Here is a 13,916-nt window from a genome sequence, read left to right as displayed (position 1 = left end):
TATTGGACTCCTAGACAAAAGTAACTCCAGTGAATGACTTATGCACACTTATTTTGCCACCCCCTCTTTTAAAATCCATCTAGAACTCAGCACTCTATGTGGATAGTGAGTCACTGGTTCAAGCCCTTCAACAGCTGCCTCTCTCAGTCCGGCTCAACGTGGCTGCGGAGTTGATCCAGGTAAAGTCAGAGTCGACCTACTGGCTGGGCTGGGACAGAGGAAGGACCAGAGGGAAGAATATAGCCTGCAGGGTGTCTCAGCCTGAGCTTTGCTCATCACCAGCTGAGGCCTCATATTGAGGTGTCACCTTGTAAAGTTTGAAGGAAAACAAAACAGTTGTTTGAAGTTACTGTTATATTTTATATATGACATATTTTAATGGATCAAATTAATAAGAGTTGAGTGCAAGAAGGACTATAAAGCCTAGCTATTACCACAGAATATTCAGGTATCATGCTCTGAGTTGGCACTAGGCACACAGTGGTGAGCAGGTGGATGTAGTTCCTCCTTCCCTGAGCTCAATCTACTGGAAAATATTGATACTAATCAGTTTTAATGAAGTAATTATACAGATGCATAGAAATGATAAGTTATGTGAATTACAGTGTGCCATAAGAGCTTGTAGTAATGAACCTGCTGTATCCTGGTATGGGTAAGACTGGCTTTCCTCAGGAAACAGTGGGTAAGCTGAGGTTGGAGGTGTAAGATTACCTGAGCTGCAGTGAAAGGAGAGGATGACCCAGGCAGGTCCGCATTAATGAAAATGTTCATAGTAAATACTGTGCTGGGGAATAGAAAGCAGGCTGAGTGGTTGGAGTTTGTATTCATGGCTGTGTCTGTGTGTTCTTGTACAAAGGCAGAGTAGGTAAGCCATCTTAAGAAAGTTGTCACCTGGGAACAGGTGAGAGACCCTAGCTCAGACACACACACACACACACACACACACACACTCACACACTCATATCCATAAACTTCAGGTCTGTTCTCAACTGCACTCATTATTATCACCTAGGAGGTTGAAAAATAAGGAAAATAACTTCCAGGTTCTCACAGAGATCTATGTCACAGAGATCTATGAAGTGGTTGTATGATTAGCCTAGAGGACCACGCCCTGGTTTCGCTTTATACACTGCCATGCTGGACATTGGTCTAGTTCATGCTTATAAGGCCATACTGAAGTAAATTTCTGAGGAGTTACTAGCAATTTGGGTCTTTAAGAATAGGGATCAGTTGCTGTAGGGCACACTTTCTAGCCTATGCATTGTGGGCCTCTGCCACTCCTGTGGCCTTTGCCCCAAAGACGGTTCCTCAACCTTGGGCTGAGACCTTGTCACAGTCATATGGGAAGTTTTTGAAGCATAGCACAGATAGGTCCAAATGTATGGATAAGTGTGTGTAACTGTGGAATCAGCATTCAAGAGTCAAAGTATTGCAAGTTCCTCTGAGGCCACCACACATACCTTAAATCCCCATCTGCCCACAAGACAGCCATTACCCTGGCTTCGATTACTATAGTTTTACCTGGTTTTGAATGCTCTATAAATGTAGCCAAATAATCTGACTTTCTTCACATTTGACATTTTATATTCAAATGACTGTTGAATTCTTTTCTTCTTGGCAAATGATTCTGCCCCGTCATCTAAGCACAGTGACCAAGTCTACTTGGCTAATTACTACTTAGTAACTTTTACAGATAGGCCATTCTTCATTATAGACTTAAGTATCAATTCAAATAGACATGTGGTAGAGTCAGCTTCCAGGCCAGGGTTAGGAAGATGTGGGCTTTTAATTCCACCTCGGAGCTAGTTAGCACATAATAGAGGGGAGCAAAGGGGAGTCCCAGCCCTGTGATGTTTCCACATAGTCTCTTCATTCACCCTGGGCAGGTCAGGAAGGGGTCTGCAGTGGGGCTCCAACAGAAGATACTTTGTGGGCTGTCTGAATTGAGCTTCCTACCTACAAAATTGTATGGCTTCCTTAATTTCTTGTGCTTAAGCAAACACGAGGATTCTACTAAATTCTGACATCATGCTTCTTTTTCAGACCACAATTCCTCTGGAACTTCCACAGGTGAAACCAAGGAGAAATGATGACGGCAAGGAGCTGGGCATGCAGTTAAGGGGGCCCATCTCCGAGCTCAGATCTGCTGTGGGTAGTTGTCCCAGGTCTCTGGGCAAAGACAGTTTAAGACCAAACCCTCTAGAGGGTTTGCAGAAAGCCCCCTTCCCACCACAGTCCGTGGCAGACCATCTGGAAGATGAACTGGACATGCTGCTGCATTTAGATGCACCTGTGAAAGAGGAAGACAGAATCTGTCTGGACCAGACATCTCAGGACCAGGAACCAGAAAGAGAGGGGCAGGTGGCCCAGGAGGAAACAGGTATGGCTGTCATTTCATTTCCCGTTCATCTGCTCAGTTCTGGTGTTTTTATGGGAACAGCCCTACCCTTTCACCTATGCGTGCCCCTGTGTGTCTGACATTGATTTAGCCATGTCCCAGGCATCTCTTCCCCTGGGCAAATCACAGCTTCCCCTGCTTTGACCTTTCTGACAGTTTCTCTTACTCAATATATCTTAGGCTTCCAAAGTGGCTACCAGCCCAGTTGCAGTATTAAATTTAGAGCTGCAAATTGAACTGCTGTAAAAGCCTTTCAGTAGAAGACCTTTTAATCGACTGAACAGGCTGGAAACAGATTTGGGTTTTTTTTTTTTTTAAAGCAAAAGAATGTTTACCTCTTGTAAATATTTTGTGAGCTCGTAGTCCTTCTGATGTGGTAACTGTCATATACAGTACTCGAGAATCATTATGATGTTTCAGGATTGCCCCCAAAGGAAAAGGATACTAAGCTGTGCTGTTGGTCTTTGTGTTAGAACAAACTCCACAACACCAGTGAGCAGTGAAGTTCATCTCCAGTATAAATAGAAGAGCAAATCTGTACCTTTGCTTATTTTTTTTTAGATACTATTGATTGTATCTTAGGGGGTGACATTCATGAGAATTTCTTGCTTGTTGTGGAGAAAGTAGCAATTTGGGCGCAAGTATATCCTCAAACAAACCCCCAGGACGCCTAACCCTCACCATTATAATTGATGTGAAGTGGCTAATGTTGATTTTATTTCCGTAGTTCCTGAAAAACCATCTATGACCAGAGAGAAAAATGTGGAACCTGAACAGACGAGCACATCCAAAAATGTCACTGAGGAAGAGCTGGAAGACTGGCTGGACAGCATGATTTCCTGAGGAGGGGGGTGATGGAGGGAAATGTGCCTGAAGCAAACTAAGGGTGGGCTAGTTTACCAGAACACCCCATGCTAACATGTACTGTTACGCTTACAGCAGCCAATGCCTACCTCTGCTTTTGATGGCATCTGAATACATGTATGAGGCTTGCTTGGGGCTTTGTTTTGTTGTTATCCGGCTTAGTCACCTAATAGATTTCTTTAAGGACCCGGGGGTGTCCCAGCTCTGTTTTCAGTCTCCTTCCTGACAATATTACAGAACAACAGGAGCTAGTTAAGGGCTATACACAAGGAACGAGGCAGGCAGCTGGTCAAAAGAAACACCCTCTGGTCGATGGACATTTCCTTGTGGTATGAAGCCCGTGGGCTGCTTGTCTCCTGCCCCTGACTCCAGCAGTCAGGTTTCTGTGGAATGACCGAAGTGGTCCATGACGAGAAGCCAAACCATGAACTGGCATGTGTCACTTTATTGCAGTGGGCACTTGACTTTATTGGAGGAGATTGACCTAAAACACGGCAGCTCCACTACTCACACGGGACCTTAAAGCATCACTCAAGTTTGGTATAAGATTGAGATTTTTCTGAAATTTCAGTACAGTGCCTTTCTTCAACTAACAGCAGTTGAGAAGCTGTTAGTGAAGAAATGATGTGAATAACCTTCAGGTGCAGTTTCATAAAGTAAGACAGAATATCAGCACAGCTGTTTAATGGAGTTGTCCTTCTGGAACACAAACATAAAAACTTGCATAGCTATATCTAAAGAGATTTTTTTTTAAGGCACTTAATCGATATTTCAGTTTCGACAAAGTGTTTGTTTTCTATTTCTTTAGCTGCTTAAAGCTTTTCAAGCTGATTCTGGATAGAGTCACTAGCAAGTACCATGGAAAAATTAGGTTGCAGTTAACATGAGTTGAACATAATTTTGTGTAGGTCTCCCCATCGGTCCCTGGCCGGCATCCTCTTGCATGGCATTTAGGTGTTCAAGACTTCATATTTCTCTGAACTATTCCAAGAAACTAGTTGAACTCTTAGACTGGGTTCTTAGAACTGGGAGCCCTGTGAGCAGCTGGGTGGAATCCTTGACGGTTTGCTATCCTTTGTCCATTGGGCACAGATGCCAAATCAATTTCCAAATATAGATTTTTTTTTTTAAAGAAGTATAAAAAAAGGATCTGTCCCATTAGAAGGTGACTGTCCAGAATCATGGCTCGTCTTGAACTCAGACTTATCCGAGCTGATCTTCGTATTGCTTACGAAAGCAGTCGCCAGCTGGGAAGAAGTCCCAGCACCTTTCCTGGTACATCTTCCACACGTAAGATTCCTGAAACAGTGTAAGCAAAGGGTACTTCGTGTTAAAACCACAATAAGCTAAAATCAGTTTATTTTTTGCTCTGTGTGATTTGCTTTAGGAAGACCGATGGGATCTCATGCTCTCCCTAGCTCACTTGGTTTTGTGAGCAAGAAGTCACGTCTTTCCATCATGGTGGAGTGGAGGAGGAAAACCTGTCCTCTGCCCCCTCTAGCTATTCAATCCCATGCCAATTGTAAACGGGAGGACTAAAGAAGAATGCGGGTTGAGGGGACATTTCATGCTACCTGAGGCCCGATCTGAAACCCGAGTGTTTGCGCCATAAAGTTTTCCTATCCATTGACGTTTGAATGTTGAGTAACTAGGCTTTTCTTGCTGTGTTCTCCACCTTTCCTTTTCATAGTTAGTCACAGAATTACCTGACACAGCTACTCACTCATGCGCTCTCACCACACCTCCACAATCCTGTTGTCACCCACATACAAGGCCCTTCTTTCTTATGCTCTCTCCCACTGTCTTACTCTGAATCTCCTGCTCTTTGTTGCAACCACCCACTCCGTTTTTTCGTTGTCTTTCTCTCTCTACTGTCCTCCCACCTCCAGCTATTTTATACAGAAGCAGTAAACACAATGGTTTGGAAAATGTCAGTGTTTGTCGGGAAGGATTATCAAGGGGAACTTGGGGAATAGACTGAAGTCACCATAAAATTCTCACTTCTTAAGTAACAAAAAGGGTGATGGAAAAAATGCATCTAAGAGACTAATAGCCTCAGATATCCCGAAGTGTACTACTCAGATTTCAAGACTTAGGTTTGTGTTGTCTTCCTTTTGCTATCTAGTTCTTAGTTAAAAAGTTTGTTTCTTACCTGACCCGTGTGTTCTGTTTCATCCTTGTTAATCAAATACATCAGAAAGAATCTGGAAAAAGAACAAATGGGGGAAGGGTAGAGGTTGTTAATTAAAAACAGTGTGCATGGTGGTGCTCATCTTTAATACTAGCACTCGGGAGACAGAGGCAGGTGAACCTCTGAGTTTGAGGCTAGCTTGGTCTACAGACCAAGTTTCAGAAAAGCCAGGGGCACGTAGAGAGACCCTGTCTTGAAAACCACCCCACCCCAAAAAACTAAACTAAAACCAAACAAAAAAATATTTCTATTGTGTGCCTGCAAGAGCCAGCAGAGTCCAGAAGAGAGCATCAGATCTTCTGGAACTAGAGTTACAGGCAGTTGTAAGCTGCCTGGGTGGGTGCTGGGAACTGAACCCGGGTCCTCTGCAAGAGCAAAAAGTGCTCTTGACAGCTGAGCCATCCTTCTAGCCCAAGGTACTTCTTACTCAAACTATCTGACACTGGTTACAAAGAGAAACTGGAAATACGGTTTGAAAACTAAGAAGCCTTTAAGAGTCAAGGAAGCATTTCTAATGATGATCGATGCTCATCTCCAAGCCAATGAGGGAGAGCCTCCTTAATCCCCCAGAATTTGAGCTAAGCCCACTTGTAAGCTATCTTGCTTACCACAAAAAAGGTGTGTGTGTGGGAGGGGGGGCAGGACCCTTTACCACAAAACTATCAATAGGCCAGTTTATCATGTAATAAAAATTTGACTTGAAATCACACATCAGGGATGAGTCATGAAAAATGTGGACAGGATTTACTTTCAGTTCATGCTCCTTCCAGAAGTATCACTTTGTTTTTCATTGTGGAAAACTGGGGAAAGGTGGTGTGGTCTCACTTGTGCTAAATGATCTGTTTCAAAGATTTGAGTCTCTTTGTTATTCTCGGTTCATACTATACAACTCCAGAGATGGTTTCTAGACAAACCAGTCTCGTGCCCTCTAGGAAAGGAAAATGTGACACTAGTAAAGGAAGAGAAGGTCGAGAAAACACCTTGCACGTGGCAGAGCCCCAAACCTCGAGTCTTACAGGGTAGCACTATTTTTATCTTATGTCCTGGCATACAGAAATGGCTCTAACTGTGACGGCTTCTTTCTCTCTCCCAAGATTGAGAATTTCATACTTCTATCATACAGAAGCCCTGGGCCAGTGAAACATTCTTCTCTTCTTGGCACATTTCTTTAGCCGGCAGATCACCACATAGAGTGTTCAGGGTATCATGAAAGGGATCCCAACTCAGATATCCAACATCTTCTAGTCTATCATTCCCTGGTGCTGCCTGCCACAGGGCTGTGGGCTGACTTCTGTATCTTGACTAGCGCCCACTTAATGAGAAATGGCCATGGTAAGTACTCATGATACGAGGGAAAGGATGTTGTTTATTTAAAAAGAAACTCAACACAAGCTTTGGCCTGTTTTATCTCAAAGAGTGAGATGTGAATGAAATGCAGGAAGAGCAAGGTCAGAAAGTAGATCACTTTCCCCTTGAGAATCACACTTTCTGGAGTCTGAATAATCAGGTCATGTAATTGGTATGCCCTATAAGTGGTACTGAATAGGTTCCAATAACTTGAGTAAATGCTTGACTCTAGGAAAAGTGAAATATTTTTATTATTTGCATTGCTAACATTATAAATCATTCCCCAGAATATCCCACTTTCACAGAATTTAATGGAAGCGGCAGAGCAGACAGAATGTCTAAAAACTGGTCATCAGCATGATACAACGCAATCTTGTGATACGGTGGGGAAAGAAGGCCTTTTAGTAAGGTGTTCACAGAGAACAGAAAGGGAAAAGGTGGGGGCAGTAAGCCTGGACAACAGCTGGAGGTAAAAGTGGACATTCCTAAAGATGTAAAGAATTGCTGGAGATAGGTGCTGTTGAGAGGAATAGGGCTTAGACATGGGTTGGGCTGCCTAGGTGTGGAAGAGTTCACAGTTGTTTCCAACAAAGAGCAGAGAGAATGACTCTGGCTCATAGCAGGCGCCTTCACTGATCATGGCTACCTCTCCAAACAGAAAGGGAGAAACAACACGAGCAGACTAAACTTTGAGCCAGAGTTGTTTTGTTTTGCCCTAAAGACGACATCCTTAACCAAGATACTTACAGGTAATTGGCTAAGTTGTGCTCCTGCAGCGTATGTGTTTCAAAACCGTGAGGGGTTGTGTCAAAGTAGTCATTGCCAATGCCACAGATGAAGCATTTGGTCTACAAACACAAACAAACAAGAAAATAGAAAGGGCATTAGAATGCACAGCAACAGAGAGGAAAAAACGCTGACAGCCAGCTGAATTGGGGACATGGAAAGCTGCTTTCCCGTTTAGTGCTTTGGCTATCAGGCAGTTACTCACAGTCCCACCTTCCTAGCTGAAGGTGCTGTTCCCTCCGGTTATGCGACAGGAGGCAGCAGTGTGTCGGGCATGGGGGGTGTAGCACACAGGGCATTAGTGCCCAGGGCTGGTAGACTGGTGCAGAGGACGTGGGACAACAGGCACAGGAAGCAAACCTTTTAGTAGTTTTGCTTAGGGACGACCCTAATTAACAGCCCTGTCTGTGGTCTGAGGAGCCTGTGTGGGGTTGAAATACGTAGAAAGAACAGTACCTCCATGTCTTCACGTACTTGTTCCTGCTGGTCTCTCAGCTCTCCGAAAGCATCAATAATCAGACCTGGGTTTTTAAATACAAAAGACAAAGTACCTTCACCTGCACCATGGTCTTGGGGAGAAGTGGCAGAGGCCATTTTGGTTTGTCAAAAAGTGAATTATCAAGCTGAGCTGGTCAATTATAGCAAAATTAAAGGGGGAAAGAACTGTGTTTTCAAGCACTTGGTCCAGGCTAATCAGTTCTCATTACTTCTCTTCCTGTGCTTCAGCACTGACGACTACTTCCCTTAACGCCGCTAGCCTTCTCCTGATCCCTCAGATATTGATCGATCGGTGTATTCTCTCTGTCTTTGATCAGTGTCTTCCCTCATTTGCTTCTGAGCCCTCAACACTTAAATATCAGTACCACATTTCAGCATGACTCAAACGAAATTCATCATCTTTCCTTCTTCAGTTCCTAGCAAGCTGTTGACTAAAATATCAGTACTTTCCTATGGACTAAAAAACAGTAACCATGTCATATTTTTATAGCTTCTTTCTCTCCTGCTTCCCCACATCTCTGTATGGGAGAACAAAGACAGGTAAGGCAAGCCACAGGAGACGTAATTTAGAGTGAGGAGTACTCTGTGCATGTTCTCAAGTTTCTTGGAATTGTCTGGGTGGCTCTTTGGCTCTGTATGTACAAGGCTTCACAGACAATACTCAATTGTTAAATTGACATGTTAGATGAATTAGGAAAAAAAACTTCTTTATAAAATCATCACTTGATGGATGTAGAAAAGCAAAACTAGATTTATTTAATCCAGGTCCTACATACTGTAATTGACAACCCTACCTTGAATGATGGCCAGCAGGATGACAATGACGAAGAAGAAGAAGGTAATGTCAAAGACGATGCGATACATTTCATAAGGGTCACCGGCGGGGTCTTCAATTTCATCACCAATGCCGCCACCCGCTCTCACTCCCACATACATGTGGAAGAGGTAGCACTGGGGAAGATGGGGGTGGCACTTCAGGTGAAAGGTACATGCCTCTCCAGGAGCATGCTCATTTCACACTACAGACCTATCCATGACAGTCCTGAACTGGGAGCAGGGACCTTCTTCAGTGATGCTGGCCTCTACTGTCCATGGCACCCAGCTTGCTGTTGACCAGGATTGAAAGATTCTTACATTTTTGAAAACCTACTTTGAATCATGATGTATATAATAAAAGGTTGTTAAGGTCTTTATCAATTTTGTCTTACTGAATTTCAAGAGTGCCAGCCTGATTTTTAAGCTCTTTCTGCTTCTTTATTGCCTGTATAATTGTCAAGGATTTCTGTAGAATCTTAAGTATGGGTTGAGCATCCCTAACCTGAAATCAGAATGCTTTTAAACATAAAACTGGTCAGATGCTGTCATGACACCTCCTCTGGTCAAAACTCAACACTTGACCTCATGTAATGGGTCATGTCAAAATACAAGCATTCTAAAGACACTGTAAAATTACTCTCAGACTTTGGGTTTAAAATATAGAGGGAGCTGATGAATTCCATGTTTAGATTTGGGCCCCACTTTTTAAGACACAGCATATATGCAGATATCCCCCAATCTGAAGCAGTTATGGTCCAAGAATTTGGATAAGGACCATTCAACACACTCAACCTGCAATCGACTTTGTTTGGCATGTGTTTCTACTCATCCGAGCACTGCCTCATTTAGCTGGGCACCCTTATCCTTCACCTCACCAGAGGGCTTAGGCTCACAGAGAAAAGGCAAATCCAGAGCAGGGAGCGGCCTGAAGCCAGGTACTGGTTACACTGGTGATCTGATGACGGCATTGCTTGTCCTGTGAGAGTCCTTGTCCCAAGATAGCATAAGGGGAGTTTTAGCAATAAGCATTACCTTTTATAGAGAAATGCTCACAGACCTTTACCTAGCATGTCTTTCCCTGAAATTAGGTTGTGATAAACCCTAGAAGATGCTGCTGCTACCTCCACGATGTGTGTTACCCCAGCTGTGCCAGGCTCTTCAGCCTTTGGTAGCTATTTTGAAAGAAGCTCAGTGGGTGGCTGAACTAAGGGTCTGATCCTTAGAACTTCATTCCCAGTTTTCAGAGATGAGAACCAAAGATTTACTGCCAGGAAATTTAGATGTGCTCACTCACAGCATGCCTAATCCTCATCCCAAAGTGAGAGAAATGCTGGTACCCCTTGTCTCCCACGGTGGGTGTGTTGGCACCCATTACCATCACCTCCATCTCCCCAGGACACTGCCCTCTTTTGGACAGATGACACCTCGTCTCTTCTGCTCAAATGCCACAGCAGTTTGTTTTGCCAACCACGCCTGTGGCTCATCTCTTCCAAAGAGGCCCTGTGACCGACCGTGGCTGGTGGGTACTCACTGTCATCATGTCGTCACACTTCATATCCGGCTCGTCATCATCCTCACTTTTGTTATAGAACTTGCGGAAGAAGTTGAAAGCCACCACAGTATAGAGGTAAACGACCACAGCCAGGAGGCCAACGGTCAGAACCAGCTAGGGATGAGGAAAACAGATGTAGAGGAGTGGAATTTCAACCCTGAAAGGCTCATGGGGTCCCCAGTAGTAAGGAAGGCAGTGATGTGCTTTGACTACTGGTGGAGAACAGGCTGACCAGGCTTATCAGGAAAAAGGAGTTCATAGGTGAAGTGTTCAGGGCTGAACTGTATCCTCCTTGTGGTTTATGTATGGAGTCCTAACCACTAGTAAGTAGGTACATCAGGCTGTGACTATTTGGGGACAGTGTTTAGAGGTTAAGTTATAAGGAAGCTTGTGTGGGTAGTCCCCAGCCAATCTCATTCATGTCATTATAAAAGGAGATTAAGAGCCTGATGACTTAAAACATATGCACCCAGAGGGACAGTTGTATGTAATGGCGCCAGAGCATCACTGCACAAAACAAGGAGAGAAACCTCAGAGGAAACCAATCCAGTTAACACTTTCATATTCCACTTCCGGTCTCAAGAGCCTGAAGTTAATGATTTCCATCAGTTAAGTCACCAATCTAGTAATTTCTTAAGGCATCTCCACCACACTAGTGCCTGGAGTATGGTTTTATACACAGGTGAAGGGCGAATGTACCTGTGAATCTAAGTGAAGGTGCAGTGAGAGGGTTCTATTGTGTTTATAGAGCTACTTGTTTTCTAAAGCTGCAACTGAGAAAATCTGAAGTTTCCTCAGACTGGTAGCTATCCCTCAGATATTATATCACAGCCATAATCTGCATAATCACCACAGCTTTGAAGTTATTATAAATATTACAATGGTTGAGCCAAGGAGTCTGCTTAGGCCCACCATGGTGTTGCAGGACATGTTCACTTCTGTGCTATATAAGGAGGCCAGGGGTTCAGCAGCATGAATGAGGAGCCCAAGGACCTGCTTCTGTGGCCCATTCCAGCAGGGACTAGGTATTGGAAGATAAACAGTGTAGATCTTTTGCTTTTGAGGAGCTGTACAAAAGGAAGTGGCATAAATGCCACAGTAAGCACCAAAACTGATGTATTTCTGGCCTCCTGAGGGATGAAATTCCTCAGATCTTGAGAATTCCTCAGAGCTCCTAGGAAGTGCTTTAGAGGAGAGGGAGAACTGGTCCTCTTACCAAAGGAAAGCAAAGGGATTGTTGACCAAAGCTCTGCCACATACCAGCTGTGTAGTGTTAGGGGCCACACAGCCTCTTAGCCTGAATTCTTTTGAGATTAACATCTACCTTATAAGGTGAGACTCAGTACCTAAAACATGGCATACACTTGGCATATTTTAACTTTCTTGTTGCCCTGCCCCATACAAAAGTTTAGAAATATGATGGAGTATGTCTTATACATATTTAACTATACTTATTGAAAGAAAAATGCTGAGCAGTTTGAATTGGCAAATAAGGAGAATCCATTAGAGCTTTTTAATATGACATAGTCATTGATCCAGTCTTTTTTTTTTTTTTCTTCCAAGACAGGGCTTCTCTGTGTAGCTTTGTGCCTTTCTTGAAACTTGCTTTGGAGACCAGGCTAGCCTCGAACTCACAGACATCCGCCTGGCTCTGCCTCCCCAGTGCTGGGATTAAGGCGTGTGCCACCACTGCCGGCAGTATCCAGTCTTTTACATATGGTCAAAGTCAATTCTTTGGTTGGCCATGTAGATGTGCACATTATGTATATATGCATAATATATGTAAATGTATATTAAAAGTATACCTATTAACTTTATTGATTATTAGGGACACGTCAGAAGTGTCTGATCTATCTATCTATCTATCTATCTATCTATCTATCTATCTATCTATCTATCTATCTATCTATATCTCCCAGGGGTTAAATAAGAGCCATGGAGGAAGAGGTAGGTCCATAAAAGGTACCCAAAGTAATTCTGATATGTCATTATTCTGCTCAGCCCATCCTTATTCTCCTAGTTGATCCTAACTTCAATGTTCCATCATCAGTTGGATATTGTTTTTAAAAAAACACATAAAAAACAAAAACAAAAAAACTGCTAGTAGTTCAAGTATTTGGCCAAGAAAGGAGCATTACATACTATGACAAATTCCTTCCTGACATACACCAGCATACTACTTTTTTTTTTTCTTTTCTATACATTCTATTCCAAATAAGTATAAACCAATACCTGTTTGCCATTGTGAGTTACAGATGACAGGATGGTCCTCAAGGTCTTAAAGCATTGCAATATCCAACAGATGAGCAGCAAAGAAGAAGTTGTTGTAGTGGCCCAGGACAGACATGGTTGTATACCAGGCAAGGTAGAGAAAGGACTGTGAAAATGAGAGGAAGGTGGCAATTTTTCAGGCATTCATGATACAATGGGCTCGTTAAACTATATTCCCCTCATTTTTGAGGAACAACATGAGAAAAGGGGCATAGGTACTGGGTGCTGTAAGTTGTCCCAAGATCTTACAAAGGAGCCCCATTCATGTTATACTATTGCCAAGGCAGAGTTTTCCCCAGCACCGCTCAGGCTCCTGACCATGATTACCCAGGGGAGACTGCCTAAGAAACTTAGGGCTTGCTTATTCCCTGTGGCATCCAACAAGATCCCTGACTTGCGACACAAGATCTTGTTTTTGTTTTTTTTCTGGTACTATACTTACATTGTCCGTGAAAACCACCCCAGCTTCCAAATATGGTACTTCATGTCGATGGAACTTAGCCTAAAGAGGGACAATAATTTCATAGCTTATAAATGTCAATGTTAGTTAAATGCTTAGTAAAGGGGATAATTTCTTAGGGTTAAAAAACAGAAACACAGCTTCAACTTTTTTCAAGTTATGTAGATTTCTCAGAGACAAAGAATGGTTTGAACCATGTACCTGGAAACCTTAGTCTTTGGGCTCTTTGGGGCATAAGAATTGATTGGCCATAAGACAAAGAATGGTTTGAGCCATGCACCTGGAAACCTTAGTCTTTTGGGCTCTTTGGGGCATAAGAATTTGATATTTTCCCTCTAGCTCACTGGAGAGGAATGGAAAACAAAGAATTTATCTTAGCTATTTGGACTTGAACTTCTCAGATCTGTACCATGACACCAGAGATGCCGCCTCTGCTTTGGTCTCTTCTACTGGGCTAAAGTCCAGGGCATTTTTGTCCAAACCCAGGAGTTCAGCGATGCGCTCTCCGTAGAGATCTCCATACTTGTTGATCACCTAAAGCAGAGAAACGACAGGGTGAGTTGTGGCTCCACCGCCACCCAACCTTTCCCAGCTCTGAAGTTTTGGGGAGTTTTGCTATGCCCTGAGCTTTTTCAAAGATACCATTCAAAACTGTCCAGAAAAGGAAAAGTTACCCCTAGAGAAACTAAAGAAACAATGGCAAGTAAGTGAAAACTTCTTTGAAGTAAGTGTC

General features: G+C 43.2%; 3 protein-coding genes across 3 annotated transcripts in view; 2 read left to right on the top strand and 1 right to left on the bottom strand.

The window, feature by feature from the left end:
• Nucleotides 1-13,916, top strand: part of Ryr3 (ryanodine receptor 3) — a gene marked incomplete at its 5' end in the record, with an annotated part of 626,824 nt that overhangs the window by 409,380 nt on the left and 203,528 nt on the right.
• Nucleotides 65-3,448, top strand: LOC114697494 (cell death regulator Aven-like). The gene is made up of 3 exons (XM_037205091.1): nt 65-179; nt 2,044-2,380; nt 3,126-3,448. The coding sequence occupies exons 2-3, from the start codon at nt 2,110-2,112 to the stop codon at nt 3,239-3,241; spliced, it is 387 nt and encodes a 128-aa protein (XP_037060986.1). The 5' UTR covers nt 65-179; nt 2,044-2,109; the 3' UTR covers nt 3,242-3,448.
• LOC119087873 (ryanodine receptor 3-like) lies at nt 4,425-13,684 on the bottom strand. Its single transcript, XM_037205089.1, is given in 10 exon segments — nt 4,425-4,561; nt 5,415-5,466; nt 7,548-7,648; nt 8,043-8,107; nt 8,879-9,035; nt 10,432-10,566; nt 12,685-12,736; nt 12,738-12,829; nt 13,166-13,225; nt 13,593-13,684. Coding segments are annotated over 10 exon segments (813 nt in total). The 5' UTR covers nt 13,596-13,684; the 3' UTR covers nt 4,425-4,465.

Source organism: Peromyscus leucopus, chromosome 4 (genome assembly GCF_004664715.2).
Source record: "Peromyscus leucopus breed LL Stock chromosome 4, UCI_PerLeu_2.1, whole genome shotgun sequence".
NCBI classification, from domain to species: domain Eukaryota; kingdom Metazoa; phylum Chordata; class Mammalia; order Rodentia; family Cricetidae; genus Peromyscus; species Peromyscus leucopus.
The sequence above is the reverse complement of the archived record's forward strand: the minus strand, read 5'-3'. Positions and strand labels throughout refer to the sequence as shown.